The 19,579-nt window shown below is 54.2% G+C and overlaps 1 protein-coding gene across 1 annotated transcript; it reads left to right on the forward strand.

The window, feature by feature from the left end:
* Positions 1–5,402: 5,402 nt before the first annotated feature.
* HRK (harakiri, BCL2 interacting protein) lies at positions 5,403–19,146 on the forward strand. Its single transcript, XM_045841119.1, has 2 exons — positions 5,403–5,747; positions 19,023–19,146. The coding sequence occupies exon 1, from the start codon at positions 5,416–5,418 to the stop codon at positions 5,689–5,691; it is 276 nt and encodes a 91-aa protein (XP_045697075.1). The 5' UTR covers positions 5,403–5,415; the 3' UTR covers positions 5,692–5,747; positions 19,023–19,146.
* Positions 19,147–19,579: the final 433 nt, after the last annotated feature.

Below are 19,579 nucleotides of genomic sequence, written 5' to 3' on the forward strand. Positions count from 1 at the left end.
CGTCCTCATTTAGCCCCGCATCAGTGTGATTTCAAGTCCAGGGATTCACTTGTTTGCACTGAGCTCCGCCGCCTTCCATAAAGCAGTGACTGCCTGAGCAAAGGACAATACGCCTGAATTTTCACAGCGGGAGTGCGGGTTTAATCACCCCTGTCTCTTGCGACGCCAGTAATCAAGGCATTAGGTTTTATTTAAGTGAGGTTTACCCTTTACATTTAAAGTATTGATGAGACTATAATTATGGGACGGTTAATATTTTCTCCCCTGCTGTGGGCATTCATCTGCTCTTCCCTCTTTACTCACAACAGAAAGATCCTTGAGGGAGAGGTTTCAAATGAGTAATTAGGGCATCCCTGGGGAAGGGGCTACCCCATCTTTTCAGGTGTCGGAGGGTGAAACAGGATAAATGTGAGATGAGAGCTCTCCTGCTCGGGCTCTATTGAATGGAGGGCGCTTTCCTGGGAATAACTGTGATGTAATTGAATATTGAACTCACTGAAATCTGAATCCCCTTGTCTTCCCAGTGGGTTTGGGTCAAGGTCCCTGTTCTGTTTCTTAAGTGGATGCTTAATAATCCCGATATGTCAACAAGGGCCATAACTAACATTTATTGAGTGCCAAGCACTTTGCTAAACACTTGATACATTCTCTCTTTTAATCTTCACAACAACCCAGTGAAATAGGTGGCTCTGTGATTATTATTCCCATTTTACAGATGGGAAAATGAAGGCTAAGAGAGGTGGGAAAAAATGCCCAAAGCGCCTAGCTATTGCATGGTGGGGCTAGGGTTTGAACCCAGGTCTCTCTGGCTCGGAGTGTGAAACCACTCTGCTATAACTCCGCTTTGATTCAAGAACTCTCTTTTTCACCAAGCCGACTCCTGGCATCAGATCTGACCCTGGCATCAATACATGGCTTCGGGAAACACAGTTGTTTGGAGGAGGCAACAGCTGTTCATCCATTTACTGCTTCACTAAGTCACATGAATTGAAACATCAAAGAGCCCTGGCTTGGTAGCTCAGTTGATTAGAGCATTGTCCTGATACACCAAGGTCGTAGGTTCGAGCCCCAGTCAGGCACATATAAGAATCAACCAAGGAGCCCTAGCTGAGCCCTGGCTGGTGTGGCTCAGTGGACTGAGTGCTGGCCTACAAACCAAAGGGTCGCCAGTTCGATTCCCAGTCAGGGCACAGGCCCGGGTTGTGGGCCAGGTCCCCATTGTGGGGGCACGTGACAGGCAACCACACATTGATGTTTCTCTCCCTCTCCTTCTCTCTCCCTTCTCTGTCTAAAAATAAATCAATAAAACATTTAAAAAAATCAACCAATGAATGCATGAGTAAGTGAAACAACAAATCAATGTTTCTCTCTCTAAAGTCAATCAATAAAAATAAATAAATAAATAAATAAACCAAAGCTCACTCAGTCTCAAACACCAGAATAGGTCATTATCATTCTAATTAAAGAAAGGAAATCCCCCCCCCTCCACCTTATTGGTCAAAAGTCTTGAGTACTGATTTCTGTAGGAGGTAGGGGCATAATTCAGGACAAGGAGTTTCTGTGTTACTGATTATATCAACTCTATGCATGTGACTGTGTATGTCCGAAAGAAAAGACAAGTCGGGATGCTTATCATTCATTCATTCATCCATTCGTCGTCCATTCATCCATCGAGTCTTTCAACAAATGTTTCCTGAGCACCCGCTACGCGCTCTGCCCAATTTTAAGCACTGCTGTACCATGGGAAGCCTTCACGGACTATAAAAATCTGTCTTACTCCTTCAGTCTATAAGAGAGAGGTTTCATATCCTTGCGACTGGTGGGGAAAATTTTCTCTGAGTAAAGGCATTGACTGGATTGCATGAACTATTTCCCCCAATTAACCCCCTGAAACAACTCCTGCCTTAAAGGTCTCCAGCAGAGCGTGGGAGAGGAAGAAGGGGACAGTGGATGGTCCCAGAGCACAGTCCTTCTCAGGAACCCAGAGGGCCGGGCGCGCACGGGGCTGGCAGTGAGAGCCGCCACAGTCGGGTGCCCAGCTGTTCTGACACCCCTTTGAGAGCACCCCTCTCCTCTCACGGTCTCTATTCATGTGCTAAGGTCACTGCCACAAAGTGCCACAAACCAAGCAGCTCACAGGACGGAGAATTCATTTCCCACGACGGAGGCCAGAAGATGGAGACCAAGGAGTTGACAGGACTGGCTCCTTCAGAGGCCACTGTCCTTGGCTGGCAGATGACCCCCTTCTCATGCGCCTGGTGTCTCTGCCTCTTCTGCTGGTTCACTGGTTCTGTTGATGTCGGGCCCCACTCCAATGACCTCCTTTTAAGTCCATTAGCTCTCTTTAAGACCTTGTCTCCAAAGGCGGCCACATTCTGAGGGACTGGACTTCGGAGTGCCACGGAAGCGTGGGGGAGGGGCCCACGGGCACCCCAGCACAGCCTCCTCCCTCTTCCCAAGTCCCCAGGGGTGACGCAGTCCTAAAGGAGCACCGACTCGGGCCCGACAGCTGCACGACCTTGGACACGTCGTTCAAATGCTCTGCCTCCGTTTACTTGCCCATGACCTAGGACTAAAATAGTACCTGTCCTAGGACACAGGGGCGTTGGGGGTATGTGACATGAGTCACTATGTCTAAGGCACATAGAACAACAGTGCCTGGCACAGAGAAGCACTATGAGTTTATTAAATAAGCATTAAAATATAAAATTCATTCTTTTCCCTGAAGTTTTAGGAGAGCATTGTGTTGTTACTCCCCCGAAGAATTTGCTTTTTCTGGACAATGCTAAACATCAGCGACAGGACTGTCATTCCACGATAGGGGAGTTGTATGTATCTGACAGTGGCTTCGGGCCGCCAACATTCTTCCAAGCGCACTGTTTGGGGACTCAACCTTAACAGTGGCCAGCGTTTATTAAATGTTAAGGATGTGCTGGACTCCATGCTAAGGGCTGTGCCGGTATGATCTTTAACTCTGGGAGGTAAGTACTGTTATTATTCCCACTTTACAGCTGAGGAAGCGGAGGCAGGGTCCCCAGGGAGCGCACGGTGGGCTAGGCCAGAGCAACTCCGGTGGGAGCAAATTAGGGGCTGTCAGATGCGGTGAATGTGTGTGTGGCGGTGATGGGGAGGGGGTGTCTTCTCTTTCTCCCACTTTTCCATCAACCCCCCATTCTCCCTCTGCTACAGGACACCTCCCCATGGCCAAGGCTGCACTCCCTTTGCTACGGAAAACATCCAAGTGGCTGGGACCCGACCCAGCGCCACCTTGCGAGCCCAGCATTTCGAGGGGCAGGCTTCCAAACAGGGTAATAATCGTCCCATTAAAATTAATGTCCATGAAGTGAGCCGTTAAAAGCGTGCAGATTAAAAAGGAGGCGGGGGGGGGGCGGTGGAGGGAATTGTTCGATTTAAATCCAAAGGGCTTTTCAAATAGACACTGTGTCTTCATTCTTGGAACGCTGCGCGGGCCAGTGGATCAGGTCCCCTCTGCAAAGACCAGCGGGGATTAAGGAGGGGAGCCCCAGGAGAAGGGGGAAGCGGTTCCGGCCAGAAGCAAAGGGAAGCAAGGTTTATCCAGGGCCCACCGCCCGCCAGGTGCTTGGCACACGTTTGTCTCATGTCGTCTCCGCCTGGGTCCCGGGAAGGAGGTATGATTACTCCCAGATCACAGGGGGCAGTATAAAACCGTGCTTAAGAGCTCAGAGCCCCTGCAGACAGCCCTGCCTAGTTAGCTCCGGCTTCATTCCTCCCTAACTGTGAGTTCGAGCAAGAGGCCTCGCCTCCCTGTGCCTCAGTTTCCTCGTCTGTAAAATAGGACACTAGTAGCTCCCCCCACCCCCACTTGTTGGGAGATTGACTCGACGCAGCTAGGCAGGGACCGTAGCCCAGGAGCCTACGTGGAAGGCGCTCAGCGCGCGCTGGCCGGGATTAAGAAGGGTGAAGAACGGGCCCTGGTGAGTGTAAGGGCCGCCAGGACCGCACCGCAGGGCTGGGATATGAGCCCTGACCCGGCTGCTGGCCAAAGGGAAGTCTCTCCTCAAAATAACCCAGACCCACATTAAGTTCACTGTCTTGAAGAATCTTTTCCAAGGGACCAAAGGACTCATCAGGCCTTGGCGACGCCGCCCGAGGAAAGCAGAGAATCCCAGCGTCCTCGTCGGTCGGGTCCCACGTCGCCGGCTGGGAGCCAACCTTCGGCCTCCTCCAGTTTTCCGAATCCCAAAGCTACCTGCATCAGAACCGATTTAATATCGGAGAAACTCTCACACTGCCGGCCCCCCCCCCCCAAGAGAATCCTGAGAGCCCCCCACGCTCACCTGTGACTTCACCAGCAGGGACAACTCCACTCTTCCTGGTCTGGAAGGGCACGGGGCCGTCGGTTTGGAAAAAGAGGGCTCAAGTCCCCGCGGACGACTCCCGCCTCCGCCCCCGCCCCCGCCCCCGCAGACCCCTTAGGACCTCCGATGCCATGACATCGGGGTCGCCGCTAGAAACTGTAACCCCAGCAGTAAAAGTCATATTCACAAAAGACGCAGACAAAAATAAGTTTCCTTCTAGAAAGCCTCTGGTGAAGGTCTTTTGGGTGCGAGTGAGGTGCGCGGAGAGAGCCTGCCTCCGCGCCCCGCGGAGGCCGAGGACCCACCCCTCCCACCCCCACCCTGCCTCCGTAGCTTTCCTGCGGCGCCGAGGGCGCAGCTGGTCCCGCGGCGCGGCGCGGCGCCGAGCGGGGTGGGGAGGCGTGTCGGGTGTGTTCGAATCCGAAGCCTACAGGTGCCTCGGCAGACCCGCGAGTAGGCAAGTTGGCTTGTATCCGGCCCTCTCGTAAGATTTTGAACCAACCTACCTCCCCCACACAAAACAATAGCCTCGGAATATTTTTGAATGGTACTGCTGAATTCGGTATCAGCTTCATCTGAAATAACAAACAAGCCTGCTTTCCTGGCCAAATCGGAACTGGAGCTGGATTCAGAAAAATAAAGGAGAAAGCCTTTCCTGGCCTTCCACGCCTCCGCGGGGGTCCCCCGCGACCCCCCCCCCAAGCTCGAGACCTCCGCGTCCCGGACCCGTGTGGAGTCCTAGCGCGCCACGCTCCCAGGCTCCCAAACAGCACACCCCTCGCTGCTGGCGCTGCTAGGGTTAAAAGTTACCTCTCGGTTTCTTCTGCCTGCAGCCCCCCTCCCTCCCGGGGCCGGATGATGTAACCCCCCTCCTCAGCCCTCCCCGCCCCCCTCCACCATGTGACACTTTAATTAATAATAGCGCCGTCAGCACAACAAACGCACAACACCGGGAGAAACTTGGTGTCCAGGGGAGGCCCCCGGCGGCTGGAGCGCGGCGGCGGCAGGCGCACAGGCCGGAGGGAGAGGAGCCGAGGGGCGGCCCGAACGCGGGGAGGGAGCGAGGCGAGCGGTCATGTGCCCGTGCCCCCTGCACCGGGGCCGCGGCCCCCCTGCCGTGTGCGCCTGCAGCGCGGACCGCCTGGGTCTGCGCTCGTCCGCGGCGCAGCTCACCGCCGCCCGACTCCAGGCGCTCGGCGACGAGCTGCACCAGCGCACCGTGTGGCGGCGCCGCGCGCGGAGCCGGAGGGCGCCGGCGCCCGGCGCGCTCCCCACCTACTGGCCCTGGCTGTGCGCGGCCGCGCAGGTGGCGGCGCTGGCGGCCTGGCTGCTCGGCAGGCGGAACTTGTAGGAACGCGGGGCTTCTTGGTGGGGCCGGAGCCGAGACCCAGCCGGAGCAAGCAACAGGTACGCGAGCCAGCCAGCGAGCGCCAGGGCGCGGCAGCTGGGGACTGGAGACACTGGGCTGGCCGGGGAGCCGGAGAACAAGTTTGGCTTTCTTCCCTTCCCATCTCCCTCTTCCTCTGCTTTCTTCCCTCACGAGGATCTCCGTGTCCCTGCCATCCGGTCCCCATCTCTCCTTCCAAGTGTCAGGCCCACTGATTCCGTCCCCCTCTCTCCTTAGGCACATCTCGCCACTCCTTGCAGCGGGGTGGCTTCGGGAGGACTTCAGCCTCCACAATCCACACCAGCCCCTCCAATAAACACACAATACAAGTCAAAAGTGTGCTTGCTCTGACAACGTAGTTACAAGCCACTCCGGATAATTATAATCTGTCGCTGTTTCAAGACAAGTCTCCCGTCCTCTTCCAAGCTGCCTGGCGGTCCTAAGTCGCCACCGTCTCCATCACCTCCCCTCCAGACGCGTTTCTCACTCAGTGTCACTCACCCAGTTTCTGTTCCCCATTCTTCCACTCCCGGGGCGCACCTCACTTCCCCCCCCCCCTCTAGATTTCTGGCCGGCTCCCTTTTTCCCCAAGGCCCGCGCACTTTGCAATTTTCTTTCGCTCCGTCAACTTCTTCGCTCCTTCTCCAGCGAGGTGGCCCGTTTAAAGGAGCGTGGCCCAGTCGTCACCAGACCATTGGAGCTGAGCTGGAGGAGGAGATGTCCCCGAAGTGGTCTGGGGTCTGAGGCTCTTAGGGAAAGTCCATGGGGAAGCCTCAGTGAAAGAGCATGTATCGAGCCCCTTCTGGGTGCCAGGCCCAGCTTAGGAAGGACATGTTTGAGAGCTTGCCGAAATGCTAGGCACTGGCTAGCGGTGGTGGGGGTGGGGGGTGAGTACTGAGCGCCTGGTGTGTTTGGCACCCGTGGGAGTGAGGTTCCGATCACCGACTGTGCCCTAGGCCCTTGGAACTGGGGAATTGTTGACTACCAGCTGTGCCCCTGGCACCGCGTTAGGCTCTTTGAGGAGACAAACGTGTGAGGAACACCTTTTCGGGTCATGGAATGGAGAGGAGAGCCGCAGAGAACGGAGTGGAGCGAATCAGGCTGAGCCCACCATAGGCGGGTCTAGGGCCAGAAGGTGAAGGTCGAAGGTGAGAGAAAGCCAACGGTACCGGGATGCCACGGGCCACGGATGCCGCCCGCTCAGGTCCCGGACGAGTCCCGCTGGCGCGGGGCCCGCAGGCGAGGCCCAAGCGTCTGCGCCCTCGGGGAGAGGCGGCAGCCGGAGCGTGGGGGGTGGCAGCACCCGGGGAGCTGCGGGGGTGCGCGGGGTGTGAGTCGGGAGCGAGGGCGACATATGTCGCGTGGGCCGGCGCAGCCCGGGCTCTGGCGAAGAGAGGTGCGCGCTTCCGGGCGCTCCCTGCCCGACTCCTGGAGGTCCCAGCCGCTATACCCCCCCCCCGCCCCCCGCCCCCCGCCCCCCCCCCGCCCCGGGGAAGCGGGGCTCCATCGGCCAGCAGAGGCCAGGCTAGAGCTGCCAAATCCCAGGGGCCGGAACAACATTTGGGACTGGGCGCAGGGAGAAAAAAAAAGTGAGGGGTGGGGGGGAGCGGGTAAGAGACCCGAAGCCCAAAGCGTGGAATTTGGGAAGAGGCAGAAAGAAGGTGGGGTGAGCATGGAGGCAGGGAAAGGAATGAAGGTCGCGGGGCTGGAGGGAAAAACCTGCCCGAAGAACAAGTGGGAAAGTGGGTTAGAAGGAAGGGCAGGACGCCAGGGTAACCTGTTAGTAATGGGGCGGGGCGGGGGCGGACAGGACTCGGCTTCCGCCGTTCCTGGGGTCCAGGTGAGGTCTGGGAAGGCGCGCCCTTCCCAGGACGAGGCGGTGCGCGATGCTGGGCTGATTGTTCCAGGAGATTGAAGTCCCACAGCCTCTCAGGGTGTGCACTCCAGGAGGCCGGGGCCCCCGGGCCCCCACGGGGGAGGCTGCGGGCCGGAGGGGGCTCCTCCTCGGCGCGGGGGAAGGCCGGTGCAGCAGGTGAGGCGAGCCGAAAGGAGTTTCGCTGGTGCAGCGTCGCCGTAGAGTTTATTTACCCTTCCTCACCCTGCTTCTGCCCCGGACTTCCGTGCAGCGTCCTGACTCCTGGCCACCCCCTCACCACACCCCTGGGCTCTCCTCCCGCCTGCTGTGTCCTGCCTGGGGGTCCCCAGCAGCCGCATTCTCCAGGGTTCCCCTGCCTGGGGCGCCCTGACCCCGGGATGCCCCTTTCCTCCAGCGCCGCCCCTCGTTCCCTCGGGGCTGTGGTAGGTTGCGCCCCACCCCCTTCCTGCGCTCCAGCGCCCAGCCTTGGCCCCTCTCCCAGGGACTGGCTCCAGCTCTGTCCCCTCCGTAGTGTTCTCTGTGCCTCAGGCTTTTTTTGTGTGTGCTTTTGGCTTCATTGGGGGAACCCCGTCTTTCTCCAGCCTCGGGGAAGTTAGGCAGAAGTGGAAGGAAATCCACAGAAGGACCGTTTGCCGGGTTCTGTGTGTGGTCCTCTCCACCTTTCCTGCCCTGCAGGAGGAGCGGGAATGCCCAGAGGGTACCTGAGGGGTTTCAGGGAGGCCTGAGTCTGCCACACAAGGCAGACAAGCCTTCTGTTGGGCTTTAGGGGTGAGCTGAGCCCTTTGCAGGACCACAGTTTCAACAGCCTTGTTTTGAGTCTCTACTGTGAGCAAGCGATACTTTTCTCAGAAGTCATTCTAAACCCAACCCCAGACTCAGTTTTCCCATATGTAAAATGGGGACAATTCTAGTTCCCCACGCATACATGCTGTCAAGAGGGGAGAATGAATTCATGCGCAGAAAGGTCTAGAACAGTGCCTGGAGCATGAGAAGGGCATATAAAGGTGAGCTATCACGGTTACGATTGCGTATTTAACATTTTTCTTCCCCCCGAGTGGACAACATTTTGCCGTAGTCATTGCCACCAATTCCACACCATTCCTACCTGCCCTTTTGGAGCATTAGGAGCATTAGGGCCAGACAGGCCAGGATAGTGCAGTGGTCAAGAGCATGGGTTTAGGAATCAGAGGGAAGGGGACTGAAGTCCCAGCCCAGGAACTTGCTGGCAGTGTGACCTTGGGTAAGAACCGTAACCTCTCTGAGCCTTCATCTATCTGTACATTGGAGCCCCAGGGTTGTTGGGGGGATGGTGGGACAGCGCCCGCTCAAAGTGCCCAGAGCAGTGCCTGGGACTGAGCTCACCCAACAGAGGATGCAATGAAATGGCCAATGCCATTCTGATTGTTTCAAAGGGGAAACTGAGGCAGAGAGAGTCCACCTGAGTTATCCCAAAGGATCAGAGGCAAAGTCAGAAATGGACCTGGAGTTTCTGTCTTTGAGGGCCCACAGCATGCGTTCCCCCACCCCCAGATGATTTGGGGGGCATGCAGGGGATGGGCAGGTCCTGGGTAGCAAGAAGAGGGGGAAGTGAGCCTTGAATTCCTGTACTGGAGAGATTCCCTTGCCGAGAGAGCCTGGGGGAGGCTCCTGGGAGCCTGGGGAGGCCAGGAGGAGGATGGGTGTGATTTAACCAGTCACTGCTCTAAGATACAGGAGAGAGGGAACAAAAGATGCTTTATGGTGAGTGCTGGCTGGCTGAGGCGTGGGAGGGAGGGAGAAGTGTGCCTTGGGAGGGGGTGGGGAGGGAGAGAATGGAGTCAAGGAATCTGCCTGGGAGAGGGGGCCAGGGGTTAGCAGAGTCTTGCCTTGGGACTGAGGGGAAGGGGAGAAAGGTGGGCTTTGGAGGCCCAAGAGGTGATGGGGTCAGGGGCAGGGAAGATAATGGGCCCGCAGGAGCCTGCTTTAATGAGGTAATGAAGGCCTGGCCAGCCGCCGGCCAGGCTTGCTAACTGGTTCTTGGCAGGTACTTTGGGGATTAAGTGGTTAAACCTGGAGGCGCATCCCTGAGGCCTCCCTTCCAGCCGGCTGCACCCCTGCCAGCATTACTTTTAGAGCTTGAAAGCCTGGGCGAGGGGAGGGAGAGAGCAGAGCAGAAGGAGACAGCTGTTGGGGAGGAACCCCCGGGAAGGGGCCAGATGTGCAGCCTTCCTGCCACATGGTCCCTGTCTGGAGCCACCCGCTCGCCTAGTGAGAGGCCAGGGCACCAGCGACTGAGCTGTGGATGGAAGAACCGCCACACCCAGGAATAATGAAATAGGCCCCCAGATGTGGGCTGGGTGGACTTGGCAGCTGCCCCTCTGGTTCTGGAAGTCAGCTTTTCAGATCTGCATTGGGGGTAGGGAGGAGTGGATTGGGGGGCTTCTGCCCCCCCCCCCGGTCATCAGCATAGGTGATGATAGGATTGCCCTACAGTGTCCCTAGCCCCTGCCAACTTGCTTGTCACATAGTAGGTGCACGCTACGCAGTGAATACCTGAGTCAGTCAGAAACTATGCAAGATGGGTATTATTGTTTCCCAAGTTCAGCTTCTTTCACTTATTTGCCTAGTAATTATTGAGTACCCACTGTGTGCAGGGCACAGTAGACACAGGAAGGACCAAGAGAGAGAAGTCCCTGCTCTCAGGAAGCCTACATTTTAGTGGGAAGAACCAGATGATTTTGTCAATAAAGATTGTTTTGGTTACCATGGCTGCGTAACCAATTACTTTACCACCGAATGGCTTAAAACAACTACTTAATTTTGCTCATAATGTATGCATGTGGCCACACATTCTGCGGGGTGGGAATTCAGACCCTCAAAGCTGGGTAACTCTGCTCTGGGCTGGTGGGGGGCTGGAAGCCTGGGGAGGGGAGGGATCCTCATTTGCAGACCTGGCTGTTGATGCGGGATCGCCCACACCCAGCTTTCTCCTGCGGCCGGGGCTTCCCCACAGCATGGCAGCCGCCTGGGTCCTGGATTCTGACACCGTGACTCACAGCCCCAAAAGCAAACGTCTGGGGGAATGCGTGGGCAGCAGGTGGAAGCTGCTTGGCCTTTTCTGACCCAGCTTCAGAAGTCATGTTGGTCAGAAGCAATCCCCTGGTCAAGGAGGCTGGAATTAGATGCTACCCCACTGATTCTAGAATCGATGTGGGCAGGAGATATGGCTGTGGCCGTCTTTGGGTTATGCAGTCTAACACAGAGATCATTTCGGAAAGTGCCAAGGGCTTTGAAGGTAATGCCCGAAGGTAATGTAGTAGGGAGAGCCCACGGGACTCCCTACCTGCAGCGGTTAGGGATGCTCACTGTTAGGACCAGGCACTGGTGCCCTGGCTGACAAGAGGGAGCCAGCCATGCGAACACCTGCCAGAAAGATGTGCTGGGAAGAGAGACTAGCATGCCCCGTGGCTTGGAGGTGAGACTTGGTACCGTGTGTCTGAGGAAGAGGAAAACCAGCAGTGTGGCTAATGGCACATGAACTTGGGGTAGAAGACGTCAGAGGGGTAGGCAGGGGCCAGATCAGGCCAAGGTAGGGAGACGGAGTTCTAAACACAATGGGGAAGAAGGGGCTGGAGAGAAAACCAGGTTCGAGGAGGCTTTCATAAGTAATGGGATTCACAAATGCCTGCAGCACATGAAGAGACACTTTGTGAGAGAAGAATTTGATGCGATGCATTAAAGGGGGCTACAGCGTGGCCCCCCTTTGCAGACCCATCATCGTGGTCTGCAGACACGAACTGAGCGCTAGCTCAGAGCTGGGCACCAGGATGCAGGGGCACAGAACCAGTCCCAGCTCCTGGCTTTAGACGCTCCTAGACTTCAGGGACGGGATGCCCTGGCTCTGACGCCCAGCCTCCCAGTGGCAGTGAACTTGTTTACCTCCAGCCAGGATCTGAGAGGTCCTGGTCCCTGTACTGATGATGCCCAAACCTTGGAACGTTGTGGATCTTGGCTGGGAATCCACTGCCCAAGAAATTTCCCCTTTCAATCCAGTAATTGTCCTCTCTCTCTCCTTCCTGCCCTAAACTGGTGCCTCCGCTGTTAGGTAGGGACCTCTGGTTTAGCCCGCCTCCATGACATGATGCCTTTTATTCCTGCTGGACACCCCGAAAAGGGAAGTGCTGTTACCTCCCCGCAGAGAGAAAATTGGCAGCTCCACGGGGCATACTCATCATCCAGCCTTTGTTCCACTGGCCGTGGACTTGGGCAAGATGGAATTAAATTGCTTTGGGAAACTTTATGTAATATTTAAAAAAGAGTCCTTTCTTTGATTACAAAAAAAATTGCACATTCATTATCCAATATTTGGAAAATGCTGAATAAAAGAACGTTTTAGTCGATTGTTTTCATTTCAGTACCCATTGTTAATGTTTTGATTGATTTCTTCCCATTCTAAAAATGCACGGATAGGTGCTTTAACTAACAGATGGAACCACTCCAACTATAGTCTCTGAAACTGACATTTTCGTTCTCTCACGAAATTTCCCACGCCGCACCTTTTCCCTGACGCACTTCTAGAGGCGGCTCAGTGCCGTGGCTCTCGGCCGTTCCGTCGTCGTGCGGCCTCCCGGTCCGCTCCTGCTGGGCATTCCCGCCGTCTCCAACAGGACGAAGAACGCCCTCGCGTAGAACTCTTGGGGCCCATTATTATGATGGTTTTCTTAATAACGCCGACCAGGGGAACTTGGACGGTAAGGCCTGGGTAAACATTCTTTTGTCAAAACGCTTGTCCGAAGAGGATAAAGTCTTGTGCTCAAGGTCCAGAAGGGCCTTCTAGACAACCATTGTCGTTGGTGCCTGTTCCTTATGCATGTCACTGACCTCTGTACATAATGTGCTTCTCAGCTTGGCTGTTGATTGGTTCTTCCCATCCTCGGCTGAATCCGTGTTGACCTTTCGTGGAATGCTCTTTGTGGATGGCGCTTCTAGTGATTGTTGGAGTGCCTATCCCAACTTCAGGGAAAGGCTCCAAGTCACAGCAGTGCCACTAGGGTTTGGAGAGCATCCCTGCCTGCCGGGCTGTACCTGTCATCGTGTACCATGTTCACTGATGTTCTTGGGTCCAGCACATGGGACTTAATAAATCCTACAGGATGCTAACCCACTGAGGACAGGGGAGCTTAACAAAGTGGCTTTAGAGGGGGTGTCTTCAGAGAGTGGGGACGTGTCGGGGGCAATGTGATAGATGCACAAATGATTTAAAATGTTTTCACCTGTTGGCACACAACGGGCCTCATTCTTGATTCAGAAAATGTAACCACTGGGAACCTCATTTATCTTATTCGTTCAGATTTCATGCTGGGTCAGGAGAGCTGGGTAGAAAGTGGTATGGACTTTGGAGTCGGGCTGATGTTTGGATTAGGTCCCGATCTGCCACTGACCGGTTGTACGACCCTAGGCCTGTCCCTTTACTCTCTGAGCAGCACGAGGTACATCACTGACGTTCAGAAGGTAGTAAATGGTAGTGTTGTTCTTCTTTGGTGTAAAATTCAGTCCACGGCTCATATTCATGGTCTGGTGGGAATGCATGGGGGACTTTTCTGAGCCTTTTGCATGAAGCAGTTGCTAATTCTGCCTCTCCCACTCTGTGGCTTGCCAACAGCTTGCTTAAGCCACTGTACCAGGGTTGGGAACAACTCTGGGACAGGACTTCCCCACGCAGGTGACACTGACATCCAGGACCCTTACGGGTGCCAACCAAGTGTATTTTGCCCATCACTGCATTCTAGCACTTGGCGTGGTGACCAGCACAGTGTGGTCATTGACTAAGTACTGAATGAATGAATGAATGAATGGGAGGATGAATAATGGGTGAATTTGCAGATGCCTCAGGGAATTTGGGAACCCCCAGACATTACACATATAATTGGCTGATTTCATACTCCTCTGCCTTCCCCACTTGGGAGAGAAGCCATGACTTTGATCTGGTCCTTAAAAGACCTATGACCCTAAAGGTCACCATTCTGGAAACAGCCAGAGCTACATAGGACTTGAGAGACCACCTGACCCAATCCCTTCACCTTACATGGGGAAACTGCGGCACAGAGATAGCTGCTGAGGGTTAAGATGAGCTGGGCTTACCTACCCGTTCACTCGAAGGGTGTGCAGGCAAGGGCTGAGACCTGGTGGTGTGCCCACTGGAAATGAACTGAAGTTGACTTTTGTTCAACTTGCATGCTTCCTCCCGCCCCCTGCAACACTTAAAAATCAGGTACTTCCATAGTACTGATTCTTCATGCAGAAGACTGGGTTTCCAGTTTTTCTTGGAAAAATGGAAAGATGTGACAACTGTGAGTGAGTCTGGATTTCCACGTGGCAGCACCAAACTGGAGATGAGTGTCCCCTCAGATGGGCCGTGCATTTTCCAGGCTCCCCAGCGCCTCCTGGGTGCCCTGTCCTGGGCCCGATACATTCCAGTTTGCAACTGGATTGGGGGGACCACCCTGTCGACATCTCTTGATGCACACCCACGCCCTACCATGTGCACACACGTATCCAATTTTAAATAAACGAGGCCATGCTGTTGTTGCCGTTTTGTGACCCACTTCCCCACCACCCCGACTGAAGTTAGGTTGCTGAGATCTTCCCATGTCAACAAGGAGAGGAGGCTGAATGGTGGTCTGTTGTCGGGTGGGCCACAGTTTTACTTACTGGGTCACCTCCCTAGGGACATTTATGCTGTTTCCTATTTTCTGATAGTGTACACGAGGTTTAAGGAACATTCTTGTTTAGACAACTTTGCAAAAAACCTGAGGTTCCTGGAGGCGACGTGGTCGGGTCAGAGAATGTGCGTGTTCTAACGCGATACGTACAGCGAGGTTACTGTAGGAGGCGTCTGCCCGTTGGACCTGGGGGCCGTCTGTGCTGAGCTACCGCCCCGCAGCTCAGGGCTCTCCTTTCCAGAGTCAGGTCTGCTTGGCATTCAGGCCCCACCTGCCGTAACTACACAGTGGGCGGGAGCTGTGCGTTCTCTGGTAGGCTTTCCGTGATCAGTAACTATTCCTGACAGCACTGATAACTGCTCCCTGATAGAATGATAACTCCTAACAGCATTGATACCTACTCACTGATAGCACTGATAACTACTCATTGATAGTATTGATAACTACCCACTAGTAGCAAGGATATTCACTGATGGACTCATAATAGCATTGGTAACTACCCACTGGTAGCACTGATTACTATTGAGATAACAAGGGGCTGGACAGAGGGGAGCAAGTGGCTCCCGCCTTTCTTACACGCGCGTAAACCGGCCATCTGCTCCTTCAGCCCCCTCGCCCCGGCCTTCTCAGCCCCAGCCTCCTAACTGGGCAGCATGAGCTACACGACGGACAGTTAAGCTTTGACACAGACCAGAGCCATCTTCTCTCTTGGAAGGTTCCACATGGAGACTTTGTCCTCGTGAGTCTTAGGCACCAGGACCGACCGCTGGTGCCATCTGAACTCCATGGGCAAACTCAACCCACTGAAACCGAAGACGGAAAAGTGGGGATGCTGCCGCCATAATTCATGGGCTCACTCTCGTTCAGCATGTCGAATTGAGCACTTACTATGTGCAGGCATTGTGCTGGGCTCTGGGGACCGAAGGATGGGGTGTGGAGAGACATGGTGTCTGTGAGTGCTCAGAAAATTTTCTGGGAGGGTTAGGGGTAGGTTGAAGGGGGCTTTCCTTTTATTTTTATATCCTTCGTTGTTTGAATTTGTGACATCAGTTGTGCAAATAGAGCAAAAAAAATTTTTTTAATTAAAAATTGTGGCTTCTTAGGGACCTGGAGAGTCCTAACTCTTCCCAGTTAGAGGAGAGAGGGAGTGAGTCTCCTGCTCCGTCTAATGCGGGGGCAGCGGGGTTCAGGGATCGGGCTGCCCGCCTTCGATGCCCAGATGCAGCCCCGGGATGCAGGGCCTCGAAGTCTCTCCTCCTCCCGCTCTGCCCACCTGCGCCCTCCACTCTGTGGTGAAAAGTGGAAATGGGGCACTTTCTACAGGAGTTTCACGAACCTCTTCAGTCGTGAGCTTTGGTTGTGCGTCAGATCGGAGAAAGTTCTCTATGAGCCACGTTCACGGGAAAACATCCCGGGGCAGGACAGCGGCTCACAGCGGGCGGTGGACTTAAGGTTTTGAAAATGGTTTAAAATTGTGCAGGTATCACTTGCTTCTTGGGAAAAAAAAACACCCCCCAAAACTATACAGAAATAAAGCATAGAAAGTAAAGCACCGTTTACCCCCCTACAGTTGGAGTATATGGTAACGATGACAATAATAACAACAGATGCGGACCTTACTATGTGCCGGATTTCTAAGAACCTCACATACAATAATACTTGGAGTCTCCCCCCTTTTCCACAAAAGAAAACTGAGGCCCAGAGAGGCTCAATGACTGTCCGGAAGTCACACAGCTTTTACCTGTCTGAATCAAGATTCCAGCCCAGGTGTCAGGTTCCAAAGTCTGTGGGGTGTTTTGGTTTGTTGTTTTTTGTTTGTTTGTTTGTTTTTTTGAGAGAGAGCCAGAGGAGAGGGAAGGGGGAGGGAAGGGAGGGAGAGAGAGGGAGGGAGAGGAACATCATTCAGTTGCCTCTCGTACACACCCTGACTGGGGACCAAACCTGCATCCTAGGTATGTGCCCTGACTGGGAATCGAACCTATGACCTTTTGGCTTACGTGACAACGCTCCAACCAAGTGCGGCACACCAGCCAGGGCCAGCGTCTGTGCTCTTAACCATTACAGTATTCTGCCTCTGCCACACAGCCATTTGTATGGAGGCACACACACACATGCACACACATACACACACGGTCATCGCTGGGAAAATGAGCTGCGACCGTGTTGTTTGGCCGTTTGCTCTTTCCAGTTAAGGCTCACAGCCATCTTTCCATCTCCACGTACCTAGGCCCAGCCTCCTATCAATGGGCACATGGACTGTTTCTAAATTGTCGCTTTTGCAAAAAAAGGAGAGAATGTCCTTGAACACATTTTCGTGACTACGTATGTGGGCTAGGTCCCTAGCCTAGGGTGTCCAAGGCCCACTCCCTTTCGGGGGACGTGGTGACATGGTGCCCACTGGCCGTGGAGTGGTGTGTTTCACTGCGGACACCGACCTGTGACCAACACGTGAAAGGACATGGGACTGCATCCGGGCGGCAGCCCTGGACACCTCAGAACAGCAGAGTCAGGCTCAATGACCTGCAGACAGGAGAGGTGTGAAGCAGTTGCTGGTCCTACCTCTTTTTGCAAGAAATGCCATTCCTTTGTAGATGGAGCTGATCACAGCTTTAAAAATACCATTTCTCAAAAAAAAAAAATACAGGTTCTCTCACTGCTCCTGAGGCCGTTGTTATTTTCCCTTCGTCACGTGCATTCAAGTCACGCATTGACACGACCTTAAGGTGTGAAGTTGCTGACTCGGACCCTCGTGACCGTCATCCAATGCCGGTATTGAGGTCCGGTGTGGCTATTGCTGATGGCCAGGCCTGTGTTTATGACACACCTCTTCCTTGCAGTCCCCTGTACTGGTTGGGGTCCAAGTAAGAGGCAGAGAGCACCCCCAAACTGAGTAATCAGAAGAGAATTTACCAGAGTGCAGGCAGGGCTTAGGAAGCCCATGATGGAGAACACACACGATACTTACTGCCGGCCTGGTCACAACCCTATACCTGAAGGGCTAAGGGGAGGATGTAGCACCTGGGGCTTGGAGGGGTCTGGAGCTGAACCAGAGGGCCGCCTGCTAGTCACCCATGGAACCTGCTGCCCCGTCACTGCCTCCTGTTGACCAGGCCTGGCAGGAAGCCAGAGACCAAGGGAACTTGTGGGTGCGGTTCATACAGGTCAATGTCCTGGACTTTTTGCAATTTGGAGGGACTCCAGTGATCTCTCTCCCACTCTCTCTTCTAAACCACTTGGTGTGCATTACTGACAGGGCAGTTCTCCTTCCACCTGCTTCAGAATAATGCGTGAAACGGTTTTCATCTCCTCTGTTAACTTGCAGTTCCTGCTAACTCCCCACCCTCATCTCTCCACCTCCTCTTCTCCACATCCTTCTGAATGAATTCACCTGCCATAAAAATCCACCCTTTCAAAGCACACAAGTCGATGGGTTTTGTCATATTCACAAGAGTGGTGCCACCCTCCCCACGCTTAATCTGAGAGCATTTCTGTTTCCCCAGCAGGAGCCCTGTACCCCTCAGCAGTCTCTCTCCAGTTCTTCGCATTCCCCCCAGCCCTGGGCAACCCCTAATCTCTTTCCTGTCTCTTAGAGACTTGCGTCTTCTGGACATTTCATTTAAGTGAGATCATACAATATCTGTGCTTTCGTGTCCGGCTTCTTTCCTTTCGTGCAACGTCTTCAAGGTTCATTGATGTTGTAGTACACAGCATCAGTACTGCGTTCCTTTTCATGGCTACATACTATTCCATCGTATGGACATACCCCATTCTACTTATCCATTCATCAGCTGATGGACATTTAGGTTGTTTCCACTTTTTGACCATTATAGATAATGCTCCTACGAACACTTGCGTGCAAGTTTTTGTGGGAGCATATGCTTTCAATCTCCTGGTGATGTGCCGTTTTTTTCTGCCTTGTCTGGAGAGCCACATCTTATCCTGGCTAATTTCCTCAGCAGGGTCCGCCTCCTTCCCTAAGGAGCTTTCTCTGACTCCCCCTCTCCCTCATGGGCTCCCTGTCCTCTAGGCTCCTAGAGCCCATGCTTACCCAGATCGCACGCTCTCCACAGCACACGACACTGTCATGATCAGTGTCTTCCCATCTCCCTCTGTCAGCCCCTGAGCCCCTCAAGGGCAAAACCTATGTCACTGGCTCTGTAACACTTAGTGTGGTGCATGGCCTATTTGGCGATGAATGGACGGACGGATGGATGAATGAATGAGTGAACGAACAAGAGTAGAGACCGTCCTGCAAACCTGCCTTGAATGTGGATCTATGACTTGAATAGACAAAGACCCTGTCAGAGGATCTGGAGGGGCGAAAAGGTAGCGTGGCAATGCAGTCCCTTTTGTAATCACAGAAGATGCCAGTGTAAACATTTAGGCCTGAAAATGGGGCGGGGTGGGGGTGTGCGCCCAAATGTGTGTTTAGGGAAGGCTGCTATGTGGACAGCGCTCAGGGTGGGGAGCCCTAAGACTAGCTTTTGGGGAACCTTTCCTTCAAGAGCAGAGCTTGGCATCTGGCAGCTCTGACCCCTCCCCCTTCCCCTCTGACTGGCAGCTCGGACCCCTCCCACTTCCCATCTGACAGGCAGTTCTGACCCCTCCCCCTTCCTCTCTCCACACGATGCTGGTGCAGAGGCCCAAGGCACTGACGTCATCCCCACTGGCTGTCTGCACGTGACGACTGACCGAAACAAAAATCCTTATTTCTGCAGGTTGGTGAAAACCCTGTGTCCTTGGAGAAAGCTGGTTGCCGTTTTCCCGAGAGGGAGCCCAGAGCTTGAAAGGCGGCGGTTGGCACTTCGAGAAGGAAGTGGAGAATGAAAACAGCGCCTGGAGCACTAGAGCAAAGCGGAATGGGACTGGGGAAGCCCTCTGGATATCCAGCTGCAGAAACAAACACCCCAATGCTATTTACATACAGCTCGCTCTATATATATAAAAAAAGAAAATATGAATATTGCTACTCAGTGCATGCCTTGTTGAGGACGTGGTCCCCTCCCTTCTCTGCACCTCCCGATGTGAACTTGACTCTTTCATGTCTGGGGCACCGGAAGAGAGATGCCTACCGTGTACCGAGAAGAGTCACCAAGACTGGTGGGAATTAGCCTCAGAGCCGACCAACCACCTGGGGAGGGATGCTGGTGGAGTAAGAGGTGAAACGGCAAAAGGCAAAATAGAAAGGAAAAAAAAAAAAAGTGAGGAGGACTCGAGGCCAATTTGTAGGGGCAGTCCGGGATACTTCCATTCCCAAGTGTGACAAGTCCCAGCC

The sequence above is a fragment of the Phyllostomus hastatus genome, unplaced genomic scaffold (genome assembly GCF_019186645.2).
Source record: "Phyllostomus hastatus isolate PE091 unplaced genomic scaffold, TTU_PhHast_1.1 phas_contig_1162, whole genome shotgun sequence".
Taxonomy (NCBI): Eukaryota; Metazoa; Chordata; class Mammalia; order Chiroptera; family Phyllostomidae; genus Phyllostomus; species Phyllostomus hastatus.